At 38.0% G+C, this 23,582-nt stretch overlaps 1 protein-coding gene across 1 annotated transcript in view; it reads left to right on the top strand.

Moving 5' to 3' along the window:
• Positions 1-2,172: 2,172 nt before the first annotated feature.
• ANKFN1 (ankyrin repeat and fibronectin type III domain containing 1) overlaps positions 2,173-23,582 on the top strand; it is a 53,982-nt gene continuing 32,572 nt past the window's right edge. The window contains exons 1-4 of the mRNA XM_071764193.1: positions 2,173-2,369; positions 5,957-6,167; positions 10,399-10,593; positions 11,463-11,576. Of these exons, the coding sequence (XP_071620294.1) occupies positions 2,184-2,369; positions 5,957-6,167; positions 10,399-10,593; positions 11,463-11,576 (706 nt within the window). The 5' untranslated portion in view covers positions 2,173-2,183. The remainder of the gene's footprint in view (positions 2,370-5,956; positions 6,168-10,398; positions 10,594-11,462; positions 11,577-23,582) is intronic.

Here is a 23,582-nt window from a genome sequence, read left to right as displayed (position 1 = left end):
GGAAATTTTTGAAAACAGAGGTAACAGGAGACATTTATGTTGGACAATCAGTAGCCCTACATGCTAATGAAAGTGTTGCTCTAAATAACTGAGAAATTATTGTAATTGCTATTTTTATATTTGGTAAATTACTGAGTTTCTTTAAAATACCAATAACATGGAACAGTGGAAAATGGTAATCAGCGTTGGGGGCAATTGGCTCATTCTTAAGCATATTTATTATAATATCTGAAAATAAACTGAACTATTGAAGCTATACTAAACAGAGACAGACGTAGGTGAAATCTTTTGACCACCCAAAAAAGAATTTTATTTCATGTTTATACTCCAAATGGTTCCTCAGATGCATCTGTAAAACAGGAGGCTGTCTCCTAAGTTTGTCCAATATTAAAGCTTACCAGCAACTTCCTTACAGTAAAGCCTAAACCACAATGATTCCAGCACATGATTCCAAAAAATTCTGGCATATCTAGAACATTTGTGAGTTGGCATTGGTGATGATAATTTGAGTGTTATGCTCTAGTTTGACATTAACAAGCAACTTCCCATGAGAGACCTTGATTAAACATATTTTGCTCTGTTCCTTGGTTTCCACTCAGCCTTTCTATCCAGTCTGAGCTTCACATTTTTTCTGTAAGATAATAGGAAAGAGTTCAAAATCAGTGTAGTTTTGTTTCTCCCTGAGTCTCAGAGAGCTTGTTTCTTATCATATCCACCCTTACAGATGAGTTTCAGGGATGCAGCTCACATAATTCCCTTTTTCTGATTGCACACACTGTTGCTCTGATTTAACAAAATCTTCTCATCACATACAGCGATTATGTTGACTCTGTCTCTCTTCATTCAGGGACTTGATGTCTCTTCAGTACCCCATGAGCTCAGAGAGTATGTGAGATAACTTGTAATCAGATAGTTTTGTGCTCAGGATGTCTGCTTCACCACAGTTTACAAATGAGAAAGGAAGATGTAGACAGCTTATGAGACCCAAGTGGTGTCTTTAGTCTTAAGGACCAATTCATGCCAATGAGCAGCTCTGACAGCAGGGCAAGTGTTTAGTAAAAAATGTTTTTCTGATTGTAAATAGTTATTAGAGTCTGGTCCTGCAGCCTGATTTGCTTACATGTCGCCTGAGACCATGAAAACAGAAAGTTACAGGATTTGGATCATAGTAGAAAGAATCTAAAGCTCATTTCCAGGAAAAGGTAGTCTGGAAGGGTAGCCAGATTTACTATTACAACTCTTAAAGTCTTCTAGACAGAAATTCTGTCTTAGAAATGTGTACACACTCTTGGCAGGGAAAAAGGAAATGTGAAGAAGTTGTACGTTTTTGTCACCTTGTCACTTACAGAGATCCCTGGTTATAGTTTCTCATGCTCACAGTTGGGTCAGATCTGATTCCCTCTCCCTTCAGAAAGACAAAACTATCCCAACATGAAGTATTTCCAGAGAGTTCAATCTTGATTCTGTTTTTCATAATATGGAAAAACTACTGCAATGACAAAGCATACAAGTATTGTTTAATTATGTGATAATATGGAAATCCTGTTAGGCACAGTGGTCGTAGGAGGGGAAGCAGTCCCTCTTGGAAGAGTTTGTGGTCTAAATGGACAGGGCAAACAGAACAGGAGAAAGTTTTAAAATATATAGATAAAACCAGGGCCTGTCCACTAGCGGGAGGAGGCAGCTTCTCAGTAGGAAATGAAGTAGATATTTTTCCTCTCACTTGCTTCAGTTCTTTTCTAAGAAACCATTGTACTGATGTGCTGATCTGTACAAAGCACAGACTATGTAAGTGTTATCCATCAACATTTACATTTTGGTGCCATTTTTTCTGACACTTGGATTACCAGAACTCAGTCTGTCAAAAGGCCGTTTTCCCTCATGAAGTGGAACTTCTCCTCACACAAATGAGCAAACAGATCTGAACGTGACCTGTTTTATTTTCTATTCTTAATTCTCCCTCTTTATAGAAATCACTGGGATTAAATCCATAAAAAGCAATTTGCCACAGAAAAGGCCCCAAAAAGTGCTTCTGAGTGTTGGAAAGCTGTGTGCGTGAAGGTGATTTTTGCCGTATAAGTCCTGCAATATGTGTTTCAATCTCCCAGTCCTTATCAGTTCTGTTAGTGGAGCAAACCTTGTTAAACAGCTGTTGTTTTTCTTCTAGAAAGCACTAGCTGAAAATGACACAGCAAATGCATAACCTAAGTCTCCTCCAGACTAAAAAGAACAGTGTGCCATCCTCTCCCAACGCTGCCAAACGGCTCTACCGGAACCTCTCGGAGAAGCTGAAGGGGACCCACACGTCCTTTGACGAAGCGTATTTCAGAGCTCGGTCAGACAGGCTCAGTCTGCGTAAGACCTCAATGGTAATCACTTGATATTTATCTATCAAACTCCCAGTTTCCTGTCCCGTTGATCTCCTTAATCGTTTTCTGTTTAATCTGTGGAGTTTTCATCATCCCACTTTGTTCCCTGACCAGTTCTTCCCAGACTTACCGTTTCTGTGTAGAAATAAGGTGTGACCTTCTTGCAGCCTGAAGAAAAGCTACCTTACACAAGTGATGATTTCATTTTAGGAGTAAGGTCTGCCTGTTTTCACAGTTTTCTGTGGAAATAAATAAGGAGCCATCAAGGAAGTAACAAGGAACCATCAATGAAAGGGTGGAAATATCACTGGTCAAGCAACCGACATATTTTTTTTAATCATTGAATTTCTGTACTACAGATCTAAGTCAATGAGTAAAATCATGTCTCTAGACAAGTGAACAACATTTGTTCAGATTTGTTTTCTTTTTGCCTTGGCTAGTGAGGAGTTTTCTTTCCATTCTCTCTTGCTGTGCAACACTTTCCATTCAGTAAATTGTTGTCTTGCTGCAGACATAGCAATGTCCAAAAATAGCTTTATTCTTGAACTAATGTTTATCAAAACAAGTCTTTGCAGAAACCACTTTAATGTTTTTTCCAACTCCAGTAGCACATAGTGGACTTTTTCAGTCAAACCTAGAGCAAATATCTTGAAAGGAGCACTTCATTTTAATTAAGCTACATAAGATTGCATTTCTAAACACTCCAGCACTGAATCACTTACTGGAACATGGTTATTACTTACTGCAAAGCAATACTGTAGTCCTTTTCAGTATATACATTTGTGCATCAGAGTAACACCTAAATAAATTAATCACATAGCACAGCTGTCTAGCTCATGATTAGAGGCTGCAGGACTGAGTTAAGGAAAAAGTAATGTGAAAACTGCCCCTAAACTTTGCCTGATCATTTGTTAATGTTATTGAGTTTCTTTTTCCAGTTTCAATGGTTCTGCCTTCTCAGAGCAGAAGAAAGTTATCTAGTAAATGCAAATGAAAGCAGAAATCAGAAGGGTCTTGTTAGTGTTTGTGACTATACCAGCAGGACTGAAATTGACTGAAATTGGACTGGAATGGGTCTTAAGATGTTATGTTTTACCCCTGTTTAAATTTCCTACCCGTGGCCTGCAGATGTCTGAATAACACTGCAATACTAGAGGGTCTTATACACAGAATATGATCAGCTTCTTGCAGAAAAGGCCATAATCTTTTTTTTCTATGTGAAAGAAAATAGTTGGGGAAAAGTTGCTCAGTTATGCAGAATGTTCTTCTGGATGTGGAGAGCTGGGCTTGGTGCAGATTTCCAAATGGAAGAATTCATTTCAGGGCTGAAAACGTGGCAGATACTTTGCTGTCTCTGATATTTTGACAGAAATAGATGTGGCATGGTAAGGTGTGCACTGCTGTGTGCCTGAGGGATGTGTGGATGCCTCAGAAAGGCCATATCACAGTTCCCATGTTTTTACACTCTTTGCAGTTACAAGACTTGCCCAAGTATTTCAGACTATTGCTTTTATCAGAATTGTTCATTTGGAAAACCTGGAATTTGCAACTTAGTCTCACAGTTGTTGAGATTGGATGAAGTAGGTTATAAAATTCATGTGCTGTTTCTTGTTTAAATTAGTGCAGATTTTTCAAGCAGATTTCTAATCAAATGAGGAAACAGAAATTTGCTTTTTTTTTTTTTTTCCCCCTTTTGATGAAACATTTTTGCCAACAGATTAGCTGGCAGGAGAACATATGAGGAATTAACATGAGCGTGCACTTAGGTTCATTGAGTAATATCATCAGCTGTATCTTTTTGTTCAGCTCTCAGTCTGTTGGCCAGTGTTTCCTAAAATAAACTTAACTAAAAGAAATGGAAACTAACGTAGTAATTAAATTGACTTCAACCAGTTCTCTCTGTAGCAAGCTGTTCATGAATTAACTGTTAAATAAGTAGATTTTCCTAGTTGAGATCAGTTACAAGAGTAATAGAATTTGCTTGTTTTGTGATTGGACCAAGAAGCAGATGCTCATGAAACATAACTAGCTTTCATTTCCTTAAACAACAGCATAGAGGAAGTTCCAAAATAAAAAAAAAAATAATTTGAAATGGGTGTAAAATGGGATAAAATTAATGCTTTTTAAAATGTGAATATATATTTTTTGAGAATTAGTGAATATATTTTGCATTTCTTATAATTTCTATTAAAAAATATCAGTTAATCTATATCAATTCACAGTTCTGCATTTAATATAACAAAGTTTCAAAGAGTGAAAGACCACAGCTTGTTTTTTTTTCCTCTTTAGGTGAAACATCAATGAGCTATTTCTGTGAATTTTGAGTACATAGGACAGGTGACATATAGCTGTTAAATACATATAATTGATTGAGTGGGAGCTGATGGCATTTAGTATGTATCAGAATCATACTGTTAATTGAATATTTTGTAATTAAAATGAGTTTAAATTCTTTTAATTTCTAGCCAACCCCTCTGACCCCTTCAGGGTAGGGGCAAACACCAGAATAAGAGTAAGATCTCTGATTTCAGGTGTTATATAAGTGAGGCAGCAGACATGTGGAGCTACTGGAATGAAAAGAAATGTTTCTGCATTGCAGTAAAAATTTCTGTCATTATTAAGTTTTACCTTATAATAAGAGAAATATGTGCTGGCCTCTTTTCTAAAATTTTCTGGAGTTGTGTGCCCTCTCCAATGACAGTTAATGTCCCTAAAGACAATTTATTGCCCTGAACAGAGGGGTGGATACAGAAGAATAAACCAAGCTGCTTACCATTTATCTTTTTCTACATTTTTTCACTTGCACCTAGCACTGAAACATAATCTAAGTACTTGAAAATGAAATTAAACCTGAATCTTAAAATCTAGAATAGAATCTGAAAACAGGAATTTGACAGAGACCCATCTTGATGAAGCACTTGCTTCAGTACTGTCTTTTATTCTGTGTAGTAATCTGCAAAAAAATATATTAAAATTTCTCCAGCATGAGCTACCTTTTGTATTTAAATATCTAAAAAGTAGATCTCCAGGTCACCACTACTCTCCCAGATTTGCTTTACTGCTGGATAGTTCATCTGATCTTTACAGAGTAATCTGCCACAAGTATCTCATTATTTCATAACAATTTTGGGTAAAGACCACCTTATGTACATGTGGGATTTTTCTGCTGATCCTTAGTATTCAGTATAGGTCAGGTCTGTATTAAAACTCTAAGATAACATCAGCTTTGCAGTTTCTTAGTGTGGTACCAATGCTTCTCATGTGAAACAGTAGACCAAAAGATTTCTGTCAGGCCTGAGAATTTCTGAAGACACTTTTAACTTCAACCACAACTGAAAAACACCCTGCAGAACTGACCAAAGTCCAAGGTGGAGCTTTGAATTCTAGTTTTCAGAACTGCTTGCAGACCACCCAAGTCCAGAGGAAGACCAGGCTCAGTTCTGCTGCAAACAATTTCCATGTTTCTGGATGAACCTAAGATGGATCAGTATTTCCTAGCGATCTCACAAAAAAACAAAATTTTCTTTATTTTTAAAACACTGACATTTGAAAATTTTTACTGAATTTCTGCTTTTCTTGTTACACAGAATTTCCAGTGCAATGAAGCTATGTTTGAAGCTGTAGAGCAGCAAGATCTGGATGCTGTTCAGATTCTTCTTTATCAATACACACTGGAGGAACTGGACCTGAACACACCAAACAGTGAGGGACTGACTCCTTTGGATATTGCTATCTTGACAAACAATGTCCCTATTGCTAGGACCCTTCTGCATGTTGGGGCAAAGGAAAGCCCACACTGTAAGTAAATAGCAGAAATTTAATTGTAATTGCCTATAGGAGAGTGGGTTTGATGCTGTTTTGGTAAATTAATTATATTGCACACAAAATCTGGCTTTATCATAAAGATGATTGTACCAGCAATAGAACCACAGTGCTGCAGGACATTTGCAGCAATACCTGCTTGCTGAATGTGTGCTCAGTAGATCTGTTTTGTTCTCTATGTCAGTTACCACCAACTGATGAATTAAATCGAGCTTCTAATATATTTAACACTGGGGCAGCTAGTTAATATCAGTGCTGAGAAAAGAAAATATTTAAAAACATGGAAACAGGAACAGAGTGAGTGTTTCAAAAATCGTGGTCTAGAATATAGTGTCTGTCATAAAAAATGAAAGGACAATTGGTTGTCTAGACCTTGGTTTATTTTTATTATCCTTTTGATTTTGGCTATGTTGCCTTCAGGAGACAGGTTTTGTTTCAAATGGCTCAAAATCCCACTTAAATGAGAATTTCAAAGTTCCACAGAACCAGAGAAAATCTAAGCACAAAACAGTGCTTCTCATTTTACTGGAATTCCAGGATTTCTTATAACTATATATTGTAGTTATAAAACTATCCTTTGTATCCCTTCATGGGCATTTTTATGCACAGTTTTTGGGTTAGTGGGTGACTTACCAACCCAATTAATCAACCATATACCATGACACAAACTCTGACGCCTTACTTGTGTCTAAAAATACACCAATGTATGTGAATTTGTTTTAAACTGTCAATGCCTATATTTAGGACATTCCCAGCAAGGCTATAATGAGACTGTGTTTGAGGGGTTCAGCCACTGCAGACTCTGCCATTAATTTGAAGTTAGTTAAATTAACAGCATTTAGTGCTGGCATGTCAATCTCAGTGCTCCAGGAAATTGCACCTTGAGGCTACTCACATTGCCAGTTTTTTCACTGGAGAGTGTGTGTGCATGTGCATGTGTGTTGAGTTTTTTTGCCAGACCCTCAGTGTTGGTACACCTTTATTGCTTTTCTATGTCCACAGCACTTATATTATCATTTATTCTGGCCTCCTTTAACCTTCCCTGGAGATTTTTGCATAGTGTAGCTGCTCAGTGAAAAGAGTTTTTTAGTTTTATATTTATTTGTTTATTTTTCTGTCATGGTTCATGACTGAGGCTTTAAAAAAAAGTGTGACAGCATTTAGAGTACATGATTGACTGCTGAAGCAACATTCATTAACCATGACAAATCTAGAGGAAAACACAGTCTTGAGTGTTCTAAACAGCAGTAAAAAAGACTAAACTAATTTTTCATTGACCTCATCTGTAAATAAATGCAGTCTGATGGCGAGCAGGGGCAATCATAAATTAGTATTCATTTCCTGTAATTAATGCAAACATGCCTATGAACACAGAGAATATGAATATATAACCACCTCATTTCCATTTCAAAATATACCCACCAAATTTCCACTTCACTTATCTTGATTTTTAGTTTTTCTGATTGAAATAATGGATGAAGCATTCTCAATAAAAAGCAAATGACTGTTTGGTTTGGGCTTGTTACCTGAAGGGTTTATGGTTGCTACTTGAGAGCAAAATGTGAAAAATTGTTTTCAGCACTCAAAACAAAGGTTCACAGCTGTTTTATGTGTGGCTTCATTCTTGCAGAACTGACAGCAGTCACTTTCTATTTTCTCTGGTCTTTCTGCTTTGCTCTCTCTACTTAACCAACCCTGTAGGAATGAAATCCATTCTGTTTGCATGATCTCAGGGCTGCAAGAATGTAATCCAGAACCAAGCCAAGAGCATTTTTATTTCTCTTTGATGGGCAGTTGAGCAAGGTTTCCCTTGGCTGAGAGGTAGGGGGGGGAATTCCAAAGTAAAATTCTGACTCACCCCAATTTTGAGCATCTTTTGGATCATCTTCTGACTCACCCCAAGCATCTTTTAATCTGACTGGAAGTGTATAGGACAAATGCACACATCAGGTAGAGGAATTCCCCATTCCAAGTGCAGACAAAAAGCTTCTTACCAAGGAAATTCTACCAGCTCTTCACTATATGCACTGCAGTGATTCAGCTGAAATCTCATTAGAGCCTCAAACTTAATGGTGTAGAAAAGAGGATCTGGAGGACAGATAGCTTCCATCTGTATCACCTGGATTGATGCCTGGAATAGGAAGAAGAGCTGATAAAGCAACAGAAAGTAAAACTATGATCTTCATTTCCACATGGAGTTCAGACTTTATAAATGTTATCTCTCACAAAGTAAAAAACATCAGAGAGTCCAGCATTTATGATCCTAATTCAGTTGGAGAGGAGGTAAAGTCCACTGTGTTACCTTTTCATTTGCTCTAATTTGTCACATACTTAAGGTCTGGTTTGGCTTATTCATGTGAACCCAAATAAAAATAAGATTAAAATTTCCAGTGGCTGAGTGGACACATTCCCAAGACCTGACAATCATGGATCAGGATCCTGGTTAAAGAGATAGAGCAAGACACTTAGTGAGAACTTGAACCAGTGCCAGTTCTCAATCACCTGAGGTTCTGGCACATAAATCTCTTTTCTCAGTCCTGTTGTGCTCTCAGATGTGTTGCATGCTTAGTGTAGGCATGGATCCAGGAAACCAGATCACCACTGGCCCCTCAGTAAACAGGCAGTCCTGAGGATACCAGCAGATTCCAGTAAGCCTGGCCATATGTCTCTGATGTCCATATGAAGAATGATCAAACTTCAAGAATGATGGCTTCAAGCCAGCTTCTGAAAGCAAAGTCTTAAGAGACAAACATTCTTCAAAAAAAACAACCTTTTGGATGTCAGAGGCGTTTACTAAATCTTTGCTCACCTCCTGTGGCTTTAAAGATCCCCTGGCACTTTTCACATTAGTATGCAGGGTTATTCTTAGACTCTGCTAAACTTCACTTGTGGCATTATTGTGAGAGACAGAGGGCAAAAGTTAAAAGGAGAGGTTCTATCTGGATAAAACAAACACCTTTTCCACCATAAGGACAGTAAAGCAGCAGAACAGGTTGCCCTGAGTGGTTGTATAACCTCTGTCCTCAGAAGTTTTCAAGACCAGCTGGGGTAATGCCCTCAGTAACCTGGTCTGACCTCATAGCTGACCCTGTTTTGAACACAAAGCTTGGACCAGAGAAGGCCCCATCCAACCTGAGTTGTCCCATAATCCCATGATTCTAGTTTAGGAATAGCACATTCTTATGTGCAGAAGTTTTCACTCATGTGATGGTTTGATGTCAAAACCCTGTTAAACTCTTGATCCTTTGTAAGGTACAGTTTGACATTTCAGAAGGTCTGGTGCTCCTGACTTATGCAAGTGAATGATTAGGGCATCCTATGCAAGGTTCATGCTCTTCCTGTAAAAATCAGGGAAACCAAGAGCCTGGATGTCCCTACCCAGCAACTCCCTATCATTGCTAAGAGTAGCTGGTTGTGCTAGGCCTGGACGAATTTCAGGCTAAGATCTAGTCTGAAAATAGGGTTTGATTCACCACATTTTACTGGATAATCAAGAGGCTGATTTAGGGTAGTCTTATAGAGTTGGGCTATAAAATCAAACTAATTTTCATTTGTAACCTAGTTGATCTTAATATTCTTCTTTCTGTAGCAAGCAGTAGTCCTTGCAGCAATCTGAACTGCTAAGAGTCAAATTAAAATTATTCTGAGTGCTGGAGAAAAAAAAAATCTTCATGTGTCAAACTGCTCACAATCTGTCCAGTCTGTCATAGGACTAATTAGATATTATGTGGGTAAAACTTAGGAAGAAAGAAAGCCTGGAAAGAGATCCATTCTGTATTAGCCATGGCCCTTAGGCACAAAATTCTCATTCTTAAGTTTGCCAATTAGATCTCTCTTCACCTGCAAAGATTTATATATTGTATGTGTTTATAACCCCTACAAAATGCTTTTTTTCCATGAGAACTTAAGAGTACCATGGCAAAGTAGGGGTTGGATACAAACCAAATGCTTTATATTTTAGCTTATTTTTCGTATTTCACAAACTTAAAGCATGCAATTTCAGTATAGTTATGACATTTTTAAGCATGTGAAGAATATTGTAAGAGAAAATTTGCTCAATTTATTCATGCCATCAAGTGGCCAGATTCTTCAGAGACACAAACTGCCGAGCTCAAGAAGTTGATCTTAAGTGTGTTATATGCATAGGGCCAAAATTTTGTCACCTAAGTCCACCAAGCAATTCCTTACTTTTCCCTTTTCTTGGTAGTTGTTACCATGGAAAGCAGGTCAGTGCACCTCACCACATTGGTCCAGGAAGCCCAGCAGCGAGTCACTGAACTGTCTGCACAGGTGGTGAATGAAGGCCTGGGTACAGACAGCACAGAAAAGGAGAAACAACTAAAAGCATGGGAATGGAGATACAGGCTGTACAAACGCATGAAAGCAGGCTACCAGCATGCCAGTAAGTAGAAGAATTGCAAAATTCAAAGAATTCTACAACTGGGAAGATAAAGATGCTCTCACTAATTCACTAACTGATCCTCACAGCACTGCTCTGAAGCAGGTGAATGTTAGAGTGGGAAAACTGAGGCCTATGATTAAATGGCCTTCCCAAGAATCAGAAGGAAATTGATGTTAGAACATCAGTTGTTACCATGAACACTTTTACAGCCATATATAAATGAATTTGCAAATAATTTTCTTCACTGTCTTCTAAGAATACTTCTTCAAGATAAATGTAGTGCTCCTTGTATTAGATACTAGATACAAGAAATAGAGTAGTAGTGTGAGTTAACATGGTGATTTTAAAAAATCAGTCATGACATTTTGTATTTGATTTCTGAATTAAGTCTGATCAATATTCTGTGAAGTAAGCTTTAAAAAAAATCTGTAGTGTTTGCAGTTTCTGAATCATAATAATGTAAAAATGTTTTCTGTTAGTTGATAAATTTGAGTTTGTTAGTGAAACCGTAAAGGTTTAATTAGCTCTTTGTGGTTTTGTCCTTTCTCTCTCCTCCTGCCCACCCTGAGAGATTTATAGGGGCTTTTCATTGACATAATTAGCATGAATCTGTTTTATTGGGTTACATATATGCAGGAAGATATTTTGAACTGAAAGGAGCCAAAAACCATGATAGAAACAAATGGTGTCTGCAGGATATTGTTAGCAGGGTCACTAATTAAAATGCTCAAAAGGCAGAGAACACAAACACCGACAACCCAAAGCTCACAATTGCAGGGTGATTTTCAGTGGGTTCTTTGAAGACTCAGAAACATTGTTTAAATAGGATTTGTTGTGCTGAAGAGCTGATGTTTTCTCTTCTCTCCCAGGAGCCCCTGAGGCGCCAACCAATGTCTGTCTCATGGTAACAAGCAGTACATCACTCACTGTCACCTTCCAAGAACCTCTGAGTGTCAACTCAGCTGTGGTGACCAAGTATAAAGGTACTGGCTTTAGACATCTTTCTTTTATCTTAACAAAAGTATAAAAATTGGAGAGCTAAATGACAAAGGTATTTATCTACAAGAGATTATATCACAGTGCTAGTAATATTTGAGTATAATTGTTTCCCCAGTTAATAGCTGTAGAAGTGGAATTTTCTTTAAAAATTCCCCAAAGACAAAAATTTTATTAAAAAAGAAGAATAAATTAGCCAAAAGCTTTCTCCATGAGTGCTTTGAAGAAGTTTGCTTGACTCACTGTGGTTAGGACATCAGCTCAATGACTGGGTTGAGATGAGCAGTTTTAAAACACAAACTAACTTTTGGTGCCTGTGGGATCCTGAAACCATGTGTACCCCTGTAAATGCCAAACCCACACCACCATTCCTTAAAGGAATGCCTCTGGAAGCTGAAACTTTTGGCAGAGGCATCATACAGCCCGACCAATTAGCTATTCCAGGGCTGCCACATCATTCTTGGAAGAGCAATACATTTGGGGTGGCACCAGTTAGTTGCAAAGTGGAATGAATAGGAAAATGCTTCCATCTGAATAGTGCTGTTGAATAGAAATTGTTTCAAAACAGAATTTCTGTTCCACAGGAAATTCTAATATTAAAAAAAAAAAAAAAAAAAGAAAAAGCTTTATTGGAAATTAGAACAAAAATGAGAAAGTTTAAAATTTCATGTTTAAGGGAACTTCCAGGTTTTGTAAAACTTTTGGAACAGTGAGTTCTTCAGTGTAGCAATCTGCAGCCTCCATCTTCCAGTAGGAGCCTGAGTCCTGCCACAGGTCAAGGGTTCTGAAGATCTGAGGTGATCTTTGCCCACCCCAGGGAAGTCAGAGAGCGAGGAGACTGAAACTCCTCTGAGTTATTTCTCACTATGACTATCTTAATGCTTACTGCTGTGTTTGTTTCTTTATACTAATAACTAAAACCTCATTTGAGAGGTACTTGAACCTTGGATTTCTTTCCACATAGCAAGAACCACAATGGTGTTGTTGTGGGAAAGTCTGTTTGATATTTCCATGTGTGGGTGTCACTGAGAGAGTGACCACAGAGATTCAGAAAGCCTCAGCCCATTGAGAGTCAAATAGCTCATTGAAGGTGGACATGCTGGTGCACAGGCTCCTCTGACATCAAGCACAAGCACCCAAAGGACTGCAGGAGTTTATTTAGGGAGGGCAGATTCTGTCTTCCTTTCCCCCCCGTGCTTCTGGTCAGAGGTCCCAGTTATCACTGGCTCTGCAGTGAAAAAATTTTTTAGTGTAAGAAAAAAATTAACCTCCCAGACATCGCTAAGGCCACCAAAGTTATTCCATTCCTGATAGCTTCAGTAGAAGGGTAAATTACTGTGTTATACCTAGTCAGCTGTGTAGAGCTGCAGGAACTGTGATTTTCAAAAACATCAAAGCCCTTTAAAGCCTAAATCTAATTTTCAGCAATGAGTTGGGTTGCCAGGAAACTAAATTTCATTTAAGGGCTTCCTACTGCCTGATTTAGTTGTGAAAATGATACTTGGGCTCCTAAAACACTTAAATTTTCTTGTAAATATCAGTCTGTTCTTGGTAATACATGTATTTTAAACATCCTTGAAATATCATCCACGCTCTAATTCTAACGATTGTTGATATTTGCACAGTAAAGCAAATTCCCAAATAGAATTGACTTTAATTTCCTAAAGGTTGTAGTATTTTTCTCTTCTGTATTCATTTGGATTGAGTCTGTTTTGCACCATGTCAGTTCTCTCCTTTTCTGGGGAAGCAGAGCATTCAGAGAAATTGAATCCAACCTGACCTAACTTTCTAATCAGACTCAGTAGCATTGCTGTTGTATTTTGAATTACCCTCACTGGTGATAATTTTATGCTTTATCGAGTTGACAGTTAGTTTTGCCAGAATGTTCTTTTTAAATCCTTTGTCCCAGGAGGCTTGCATATTTATGGTTAGATAAAAAGAAAGATCACTAATGGCTCTTTTTGGTGACTTTCGGGAATTAATTAGGCACTGGTTGGAGAATTGTTTATTACATTATGGAGTGAGATTCTTTGTGCTAGTTTGAGGGGTCATAAAATGAACTGTTCAAATGATGACTTACAAGAATTATTAGAACCAGCTAGCAATTACTAGTGCTGAAAGGAGAGCTTGATAACATTGTGTGAGGATATTTTAAGGCAGATACATAAACCTCCTGTCCAGAAGACTGTCTAAGCATTTGGCTAATTCAGGGACAAAAATAAGCTGTTAGGATTTTTTTTTTTTCCCTTCAATACTTTACCATGTCTTTTTCTAAGCAAATTAAAATTCAGGACCATTTGCAGCAGTGTTTAGGGAATACCTGCTCATTAACAGAAGCTAATAATGTTCTTTTCTCCAGACCTGAATTACTGGGGATAAAAACTGACATCAGTTTAGTTTAGTTTCTTAAAAACACTGAGAAACTGCCAATTCCTTTTTTCCATGTCATCTCTTTTTTTTTAAACATATTTTTTCCAAAGCTTTACTTGCCCAAATGCCATTTAGAAACTGGGCTTGGAACATTATCTGACTGTCTGCTATTTTCCTGTGTGTGATCTTTTCCCTTGTTAGCTGTATAACTTACAAATAATAATACAGAAGAATAATACTTTGCACTCGTTCTCTAACCACTAAAACCATCTCACTTCATTAGGAGATTTAATTTTAACCACACACAGTGAATGGGTATTGACTTTGGTGTCCCAGCTGGATGGCAGCTCAGTGACTGCATTCTGTGGAGCCATTGCTTTAAGGAGCCAGAGTATTCTTTACTTCCTCTCCTGGATTGTTGTTTAATGTTGCAGGCACCATCCTAATGGCTCCCTTCAGTTTCCCTCCAGAGAAAGCTACAGCGTGGTGGTGGCTGACATGAAATGATTTCTATGTATATTGTAACTTAGTAAAGTGTTTTGAGGCTGGAGGCAGACAGGCATGGCATAAATCAATAATAATAGCAATAATCTGCCCCATGCTAGACAAAGATTCAAAGCCAGAGACACCTCACTCCAGCCAGTTGTAGGAAGGATGTGAAGCATCACTGCAGGACTGAGCAGAACCCCCCTGCCCTTGGCTAATCACACCCTGAAGCCCAACTTCACATCCCACTGTGCAAGTACTTCAGACAAGCTTTAGTTTCACATCTTTGAAAGCACAAAGTGTTCCACACCAATATGAAAAGCAACTTGCCACAGCTTGTAGCTGGGGTGAACTTTCTGTCATTTTGTTACTCCGTGATGTATTTTTATCCTGGAGGTTCACTGCTGCAACTGCTGTAACCCAAAAATCCCAGCAGCAACAAAATCCAGAGAGGCAGCACTTGATTCCTAGGAACAGTCCCAACAGCACAGAGTAGTAAGCACTTGAAAGGCTTTTGAGAATTGTTCTTTCACTAATTAGCCTTTCTAGGACTGACAAGTTCCACACAGCACATATAAGTAGAAAGCTGTACTTTTTTAAAGAGCATAATTATAAGTTACTAATTAAGTGCATTTATTTTCTTTGCATTTTTAAACCTTATTGTTTTGCTTTCACAGTGAATAAGTAGTAAAGCCCCCCTTATTGCATTTTTTTTTCATAAATTTCCCTTCAGAAGAAGCCATAACAATGCTGTGATCCCCAAGTGTAGGATAAGGAAAAAAAATCGACCCAGTGCTGATCATTACCTACAGGAAAGGATCACTGTGCAATGGAAAATCTCCATTTATATTTTATTTACAATTTTTAAACAAACATCTATATCCCCTTTTGGAGAAAAAATGAAACAACTTGTATAACCAAAGTTGAGCTCATTTATTTAAGAGGCTGGAACTATTTACATTTTAGAAAGAAGAGAGAAAAAAATGTGAGCCATGTTTGATGTAGCAAACAGAGCTGATCTTCTCTTTGTTTGGATGAAGCTGTGGATTTGGGTGCCAAGTTATTTTCCAGATAGTGATGCTAAGATGTCTGGGCCACTTTAGCAGTTGTTACCTTTGTTTTTGGTTTGTTATTGTAGCAGAATATTTCATGTTTCCAGGACTGCCCAGCTGCCTTCTAGGACTTCTGTTCCAAATAGAGTTTTGGGTTTTTTTGTCTTCAATGTTAGTGGAACTCTAAAAACCAAAATAACCTGAGATCAGGAACAAAGAATTTATAACTTGCTTAAATTTTGGCAAAAATCTACTTCCTGCCTCCCTTCTTCCTAGGAAATTTGTGGCTCATTTCAGAATTATTTTGCATGAGAATAATTTCCATTGTCTTTAAATTGCTGGTTCAGTCCTAACTAGATATGTAGTAGCAGATCTGCAGCATATGTGGTTTGTTGCTACCACATGGCTGCACAAAATAGGTTGGGTTCAGACAAACACCTCTGTCCAGCAGAGGCTGAGTCAGTTTGGTGTTACCATTGGAAGTCTCACCTAAGGATGAACAGAGACACCTTTTTATTATGGATCAACACCTGAGATCATGGGATGAAGATGCCTGCCAGCTTGGGCCTGCTTGATACTCATTCTTTAGCTCAAAAAATACCTGTACTTGAGATTTGCAGTTGACATGTCAGTGTCAGGGGAAATTTTTCATTTAAAATTTCAGTGTGGAAAACCTGGAAGTTTTGGTTTTTTTTTTAATAGCTACAATTTTTGTGTGGTCCTGCATGTTTTACTAATTCTTTCACAACCAGATAATCTTATAATTTAGTATGGGCTTCTGTTGGTCCCTGTGAGCATGTAAAAACAGCAAATAGTATATGTTTTGTAAGCAAGTATTTGAGTTGTCTATCAAGAATTGACTTTGCAGGTTTGATCAAGTTTGGGTTTGTTCCATAGCAGACTTCCTGCAGTGATCCCTCTAGAAGTGTGCAGAGGGTTTGGGTCCAGACAGAGCTGTCTGGTGTAATAGAGCCTTCACAAAGACCTAAGTACATATATTATTTGCTATACATTTTTTCCCCACTTGGGCAGCAGCTAACTGTTCACTTAGCAGTGACAGAGCAGAAGACAGCAAGCCTGTGCTTTCTTTGATTTCTAGGAAAAACCTAGTTATAGACAGAAATGGTTGTAGATGTGAATCTTAGGGACAAAAATGAAGTGTTTTAATGTTAATATCTATGCATCTTTCTGAAGTAGATGTCACTGCTTGATCCTGTTCCAGTTTATACTGCACTCAACTTGATCACTTATTATTCAGAGTTTCTTTGTGCATTTTGAAACTCATTCTATCTTTCCCTAAAATGGTTCTTAGTCTATTAAATAAATAAAGATAATACATTTCTTTGTAAGACATTTGGATTTATCCAGCTGAATAGGTGTGGTCTGATATTTTTTACAGGAGTCCATTTATGGCATTTTATTAGGTCTCCTGGGCACTTTATTTGCACATTACATTTTGGTAGCTAACAGGACTTTGCAATTTTACTTCTATTTTTATGCCTAGCAAGTACAGAAATGTATAAATGTTAAAACATTAAACCTTTCTATTTCTAGGTCCTGTCAATTCTGTAGTATGTGTAGGACTTAAACTTTAAGAACTTCTATTTTTTGCTTGTTATGTAACCACCTTTGAACATGGATCACATATTAAGTGATGGTGTAATTAACTAATGGAGTTGATCAGACACCAGTTACTCAACTCATTCTTTCCTCCTGCTTTGTGTTTTATAAGGATTTTGAACAGCAGCTCAAGATGAGTGGCTATGAGAAAACCCAGACATAGAGTCTCTGGTTTTGTCTGTCTTTTGTGTCTAAGAAAAAAAGGTTCATATTATGATGTTGCTGAGTTTCAGACACTGCTTTACCCTTTACATTTGCTTGGACTTACTAGAATTAATAAGTGTTGTTAACATTTATTTGTATAGGGCTGAGCATTATAGCTTTCAGTTCATAGGTACTGTAGAGAAGAGGTGAATTTCTTATGGTCAGTAACAGGACTGGGCCTCAAAACTTTCAGATTCTGTCTTTAACAGATCCTTTGATTCATGGGTTTGGGAAAGCTTCCTCACTGGAGCCTCAAACAGCAGAATGTCTTCAGAGGGGTTGTGGCAATTTCCCTGCTCTCCACTTTGTCTGAAGTCTTCTCAGCTCTGTCATGGACTTTCTGGACCATTTACAAGCAGAGAGTCCCAAACAGAGAGAGTTTTCCTCTCCAACCAGAACCTGATGCTGGTCTAGTAATTAGAGCTGACCCACAGAACTGATAAATGAATTTAAATTTGGAATCAAGCCTTTGGATCTGCTTCAAGCTCTTACCTCATGCACTGAGCATAAATTGCAGGGTTTTCTGTTCCCATGCATGAGTGCCCAATGAGTTCATGCATGAACACCCCATCAGTTCATGCATAAGCACCCATTTAATTTGCTAATGAGCACCCAGCTGGTTCACACATGAGCACCCTATTAACACATGTCTGAGCACCCAATGAGTTCACACATGAGCACCCACTTAGCTCACTCCTGACTGTTGTGTTGGGTTTCTGGGGCAGGTTTCAGCAGGCAGGGCCCAGAGGGGTGGGAGGTGGTCAGGAGGTGCCTGGCTTGCTCCAAACACTGTGGAAAACCCTGTCATGAGTGGAGACAAGGGAAGGTGGCAGTAGGAAAGGGGGAGGATTGGTGTTCAGCCTAAGCTGAGCCTGGGAAAGGCTCACTTAAGTGGTTCACTTAAATGCTTGTTTAATTGTTTATATTTTCTTTCTTCTCCCTCTGAATGAATGATTAGAAGTTTGTGTCAATGGGCAATAAATTAACAGTTCCCCAAAGTGAGAATGTTTTGCCTGCAACACCTGTCTGCAGTGCTAGGGAAAGGTAAAAGCTCTTTAAGTTACTGTAGGGATTAGTCTGTAATAAAATAAAAGCATTAAATATCATTCACAGCTATGCAGCTAAGGCCCTCTTTAAAAATATACTACAGGAAAACCAGAAGAAAAGCAGCAGAATCCCATTAAACAGATCACTTGAGTTAGGGTTTGTGTATTTACTTGCTTTGTTCAAAGTGCTCTGCAGTGTTCTGGTTTGTCTTGTACATTGTGATTACTTTTTGTTTGCATTTACCCTACTGCTCATTATTACTTAGATTTGAATGTATAATGTTTAGGGAGAAGCTGAGCTTAACCCATCCAGTCTTCACACAAATGAGTAGTCCTTAAATTCATAAGGTTCCCCACTCTCTTTGGTTACATAGATTCTATGAGTAAAACATCCCTATTGGGAGTGGAAATTCACAGAATTGGAGCCAGGCTTGTTATACCTTTGTAAGATGTGAAGCTTTTGCATAAGAACTCCACTTCTTTTCCAGTCCCCTTCACAGTTCTAACACGAATTTTCTCCCACTTTTCTTTTCACAGCCAGAGTGGGATATATTTGTCATTGCAGGGCTGAGACACAAATCTTGCCTGGTATTACAATGCACTGCAGCTTTTTAATCACTGGCCCACACTGGAAGGCAATATGCAACCACATGGCACATTTGCTTAGTTATAAAATGTTAGTGAGAAATATCATTTTCACTAACAAAAAGGAAAAAGCTCCTTCTTATACTTGCTAGTACTTAGAAAACACCAAAAATTACTTGAGATAAAACAGTCAATTTGGGTTTATTATTTTCTCTTGATGAGAAAGTTATTACAATGCAATAAAAATAATATTTTATAAATCATTTATGTAGTATAGATTTGCAATAACATGAACTAGTGAGACCACAACCAAGCAAAGGTGTTTCTTTGGCACCCATCCTGAGACACAAAATACAATATTCTGGCCTGGGTCAAAGGAATATGCAGAAACAGGGCCACAGGAGAGGTTATTTAACATGATCAGTTATTCTTAGCAGGCATAAAGGAGCCCACAGCTGTTTGGAAAGCAGCTTTACTGCAGATGAAGTATTAATTATTTAAAAAATATCTGAGAATAGTATTGTGAAGCTTTGCAGTGGTTTCAAATGAAGATGTGCTCACTAGGAAATATTCTAGGAATGCTCTGAATGTTGTTCTGATCAGAAACCCTGAAATCCACCTGTAGCTCTTTCACTGCAGAACAGAGCAGTGCTTTAGTTATTCCAAGTGGTCACAGTGCTGTTTGTTTGCATCTTGTTCATTCATCTTCAGCCTTATTGATATTTCTACTGATCCAGTACAAAGAGTCTTGAATAAGATTACACAAATAACTGAAATAATTTATAGGATTCAAAACTACCCTGGTATTTGGAGCAGTTAGGAGCTCAGGTTTTAGTTTAAGTAGCATCTACAAATCATAGTCTCAGGCCATGACTTCACTATTTTAACTTCTGTGTTTGCACAGCAATATGTGTAAGTCCCTCAGGCATGTAGTAAATCCCAGTTTGTGTCCGTAAACAAACAAGTGAAAAGTTCACCTGTCCCTTTTGTAAATGCTGTGGCTCATCTCATATTGTCCCTGTTTACAGTCTCAGCAAGCAGAATGCAGCCAATTCCATGCAGCTGGTATGACTTCCCTTTCTTCTACCATTCTTTGGAGACTTTCCAGACATGATAGAGGCATGAACAAAGCCTGAACCCCAATCTGCACAAATGGGCTCCCTTTTTAATTCAGACTGGGAAGAAGAGTTCAAGGCAGCGAGGAGGAGCTGACCAAATACTGCAGACAATATTCTCCATCTGAGCTGGTGATGCTGTCTACTGCACTTCTAGATACCTCATCCTGATTTTATTCACACAAATGGCATTGTTCAATATCCTTAAATCAAACAGGAGTGTAAATTAGCAACATTATTTCAAAAGTATCACCAGGCAGAAAAAGATGGTGTGAAGTGGTCTCTAGCTGTTAGTGCTCTCTTTCAGTTTTACATTTCAAATGAAGCTACTGAACAGAGCAATTATTTGTTTGGAGGTACTTGGAAACACAAGATCACAGTGTCCTTCAGCCTAAGTCCTGGGAAGAAAAGGGAGAGAATCCTTGCTATTAAGATCTGGTTTACAAGCCATAATTCCACAGTGCTTTGGCCGAGGGCACACAGTAAGTCAGTAGCAAAAGCAAGAACAAAACCCAGAACCCCAGCTCAGTTCACTATGCTGCAGACCCAGCTTAGCAACAGAACTCATATCCTTCAGTCTCATAAACCTACTCAGCAATTCAGGGAGTAATTTAAGTGGAGTGGCAAGTTCTACTGTGGCTCAGGCTATTTGCTTGACTCAGGAGAATGCACTTTCCAGAGTGAAGCTGCAACAGGGTGAGGAGGCGTTTCCTGCCTTTGCTTTGTCTCCTCTGTCTGTCAGGCTCTGATAGGCTGTTTGAGGTGTGCTCAATATAACAGAAATGTAGGGAGTGGGAAAGAAACAGGTGAAAATAAGCTTCTCCCTTTATTTTAAAATGCATGAATTGAGTATTTAAAAAAATAAAAAAAAAAAAAACACACACAACTTGGCCGCAAGCAAGTTACATAACTTAAGCCAGTCTAAAATTATGTGCCAGCAATTTACATGAGTTTTATGTAACTGTTTATACTGCTGTTTATTTAAAAATTACTACTTATCTTGGCGACCGCAGCAACACATCGTGCATTTGCTAGCTCTGGAATACAGGGCACCTTCATTAAAACACATAGTCACCAATATATTAAACACACAAAAAACCCTGCTCTGACATAACGTGAAGTGTCAGATGGAAAGCCGCAACAGCGAAGACATTCAGTGTTCACAACAAAGCAGCCCTTTGGGGTGTTCAGAGCAGGACTGGAACATGCTCCATCCTTAATTCACCCAACAGCTTTCAGGTCCTTTACAGCACAGTTGGTGCAGGCTACAAGACCAGCTCTTGTTCCTGGGCTCTTATAAAGGATCCTCTTCATCTTCAGGGTTTTTTATGCTCGAGCATTTTTCTATTCAGCGGTTCAAGTGCTGAGGTTACTTGGCCTTTTGTTCTTCCTTAAAGTCCCAAGTACCTTGGAGTCAAATGGTTGATTTTTTAAAAAATTTTTTACTATCAGAGCAATCTCTCCCAGAACTCTCTCTCAGAAAGGCAAAGATTTAGCAAACTCTTCATGATCATGCAAAGTCACGTAATTTTTAGATTCACCTTAATCACAAGGGTAAGACATGGATGGATGTGCAGCTTTATATTGGTACTAGAAAGAGCTATATATATCCCACACAGCTATAAAGTGGGAGTAACACTGGCTAATAAATGGAATATAGTTCACAGGGGTTTGTCTCTTGCTATTTTGAGCCTGCTGTGTGAACAAGATATTTTACTTCTCCTTGCCTTCATTTTCCCATACAGAAAATAGGGACACTTCTATTCACGTACTTTTAAAAGGTTTAAACCCCAATGAATAAGTAGAGTATTATGTACTATTTTTAGACAACCAGTATGGTAGAAACCTGGCAATGTATAGCAGGAGATATAAAATTAATAATAAATTACTTAAGTCAATTTGCATTCCTTTAAAACTGCATCATATCATCCTCTACACACTTGAATCAGTAGAATCATGCAGAAAAAAGATGGTGAAAATCAAAAGTAAGCAAAAAATTCCAAAACTTGTGAAGTCCTCTTATGACAGATATGCTTCAATGCTTCCTGTAGATATGTTTTCAGAAGTACTTTGAAACAAGGGGAGAAAGAAGGCACTATTCCAACACAGCTGTTCAAAAAATATTTATTTTTCAGCTATGGTATTTTTTTATTGAAACTGGGAGGCAGGGTTTTTTCCAATTGTGAGCTTTATAAGTGTGTGTATATAATGTTTATAAGTATGTGTATGTTTATCCACACACATATATATTCAGTCTATATCAGCGAAAAAATTGGAAAACTTAAAAGCAGCTTAAAGCTCCTTATGTCACCCTTGGCTTTTGTTTCGTGCTGGCTAAAATGCAACCTTACCCCTGCCCTCGTGCTGTGGAGCAGTTGGTCATGCCTGGGGATCTCAGTGAAGCCAGGATTTCTTGGCAGAATCTGTCTTGAGTGACAATATCTTGCTTTACATTACAGAAAAAATGGTATCTGAAGTGATGCAAGCCTGTTTGATAACATGTTCAGCAGTTCAAACAGGGTTTCTCCAATTTATTCCTCTGGAAAACAGGCATCATGTCTAAGTTTCTAACAAAGTCCTCAGTGATTTGATACAGTGGAGTTACAAACCCTGATAATCATGGTTTACAATGGAAACCAACAGGGCCTCAAGTTCAGTGGTACATAGAATTAAGCTGTCAACAGAATCCTACAACATAAAACTGTAACAGTCTCTAAATTTTCTTTCTAATGTACAGAGAGATATTCCGCTAGAGGTGGCAGTAATTAGGCACTTAAAACCCATGGAAAAGCAGAAAAATGTACACTAAGAAAAGGTCAAAGACAATAGAAAAAACAATTCCCTTTTCACTGCAGCAAATACAAAAATGTTGCAGAACATGCTGTGCATTGCACAAACTGCAATCACAGAAAAGGAGAAACCAGGTTAGAAAGGAAAAAGGAGTTGTGCTATTGATACTTGGCATTTTAGAAAAATGTGTTGGCAGTTAAATGTTGTATATGCTGCACAAAAAAAATATATGAAGCCTTTTTCTTTTAATATGAAAATATCAGTATGGCACAGCCAGGAGATGAAAGTTCCACATCCTGACACAAAAATTCCTATACCTTCTGACCTAATTATTGACTCCAGTAATAAAGTATCTAAAGCTATTTTGTGAAGCTAAAAGGGAACGTTTCAGGTTAAATTCTCTAGATTGGTATAAATCTAGAAAAATGGTATTTTCCCATGTCTACAGTGGAATAATTTAAGGAATTAATCTTACTACTTTTTGATAGATTTTCCTGGAAATTTGAGTCTGAAGCTACAAATTACTAAATCCCAGAGATAAAATTTTAGGATTAACCTTAACTTTAATCATGATACCAATTATTCCTGAAGTATAATTTTAGAAAACGAGGCTGGTTTCCTACTTGCAGCCATCAGTTCCCCAGCTGCTTTTTTAAAAATCACCTTGTAGCTCTTCATAGTCTGTTTGGTTCTGTTTTACATGCATATTCATTACTGCAGTTCTG

This window comes from Heliangelus exortis, chromosome 20, assembly GCF_036169615.1.
Source record: "Heliangelus exortis chromosome 20, bHelExo1.hap1, whole genome shotgun sequence".
Taxonomy (NCBI): domain Eukaryota; kingdom Metazoa; phylum Chordata; class Aves; order Apodiformes; family Trochilidae; genus Heliangelus; species Heliangelus exortis.
Note: the sequence above shows the minus strand (reverse complement) of the source record. Positions and strands in the feature narration are given on the sequence as shown.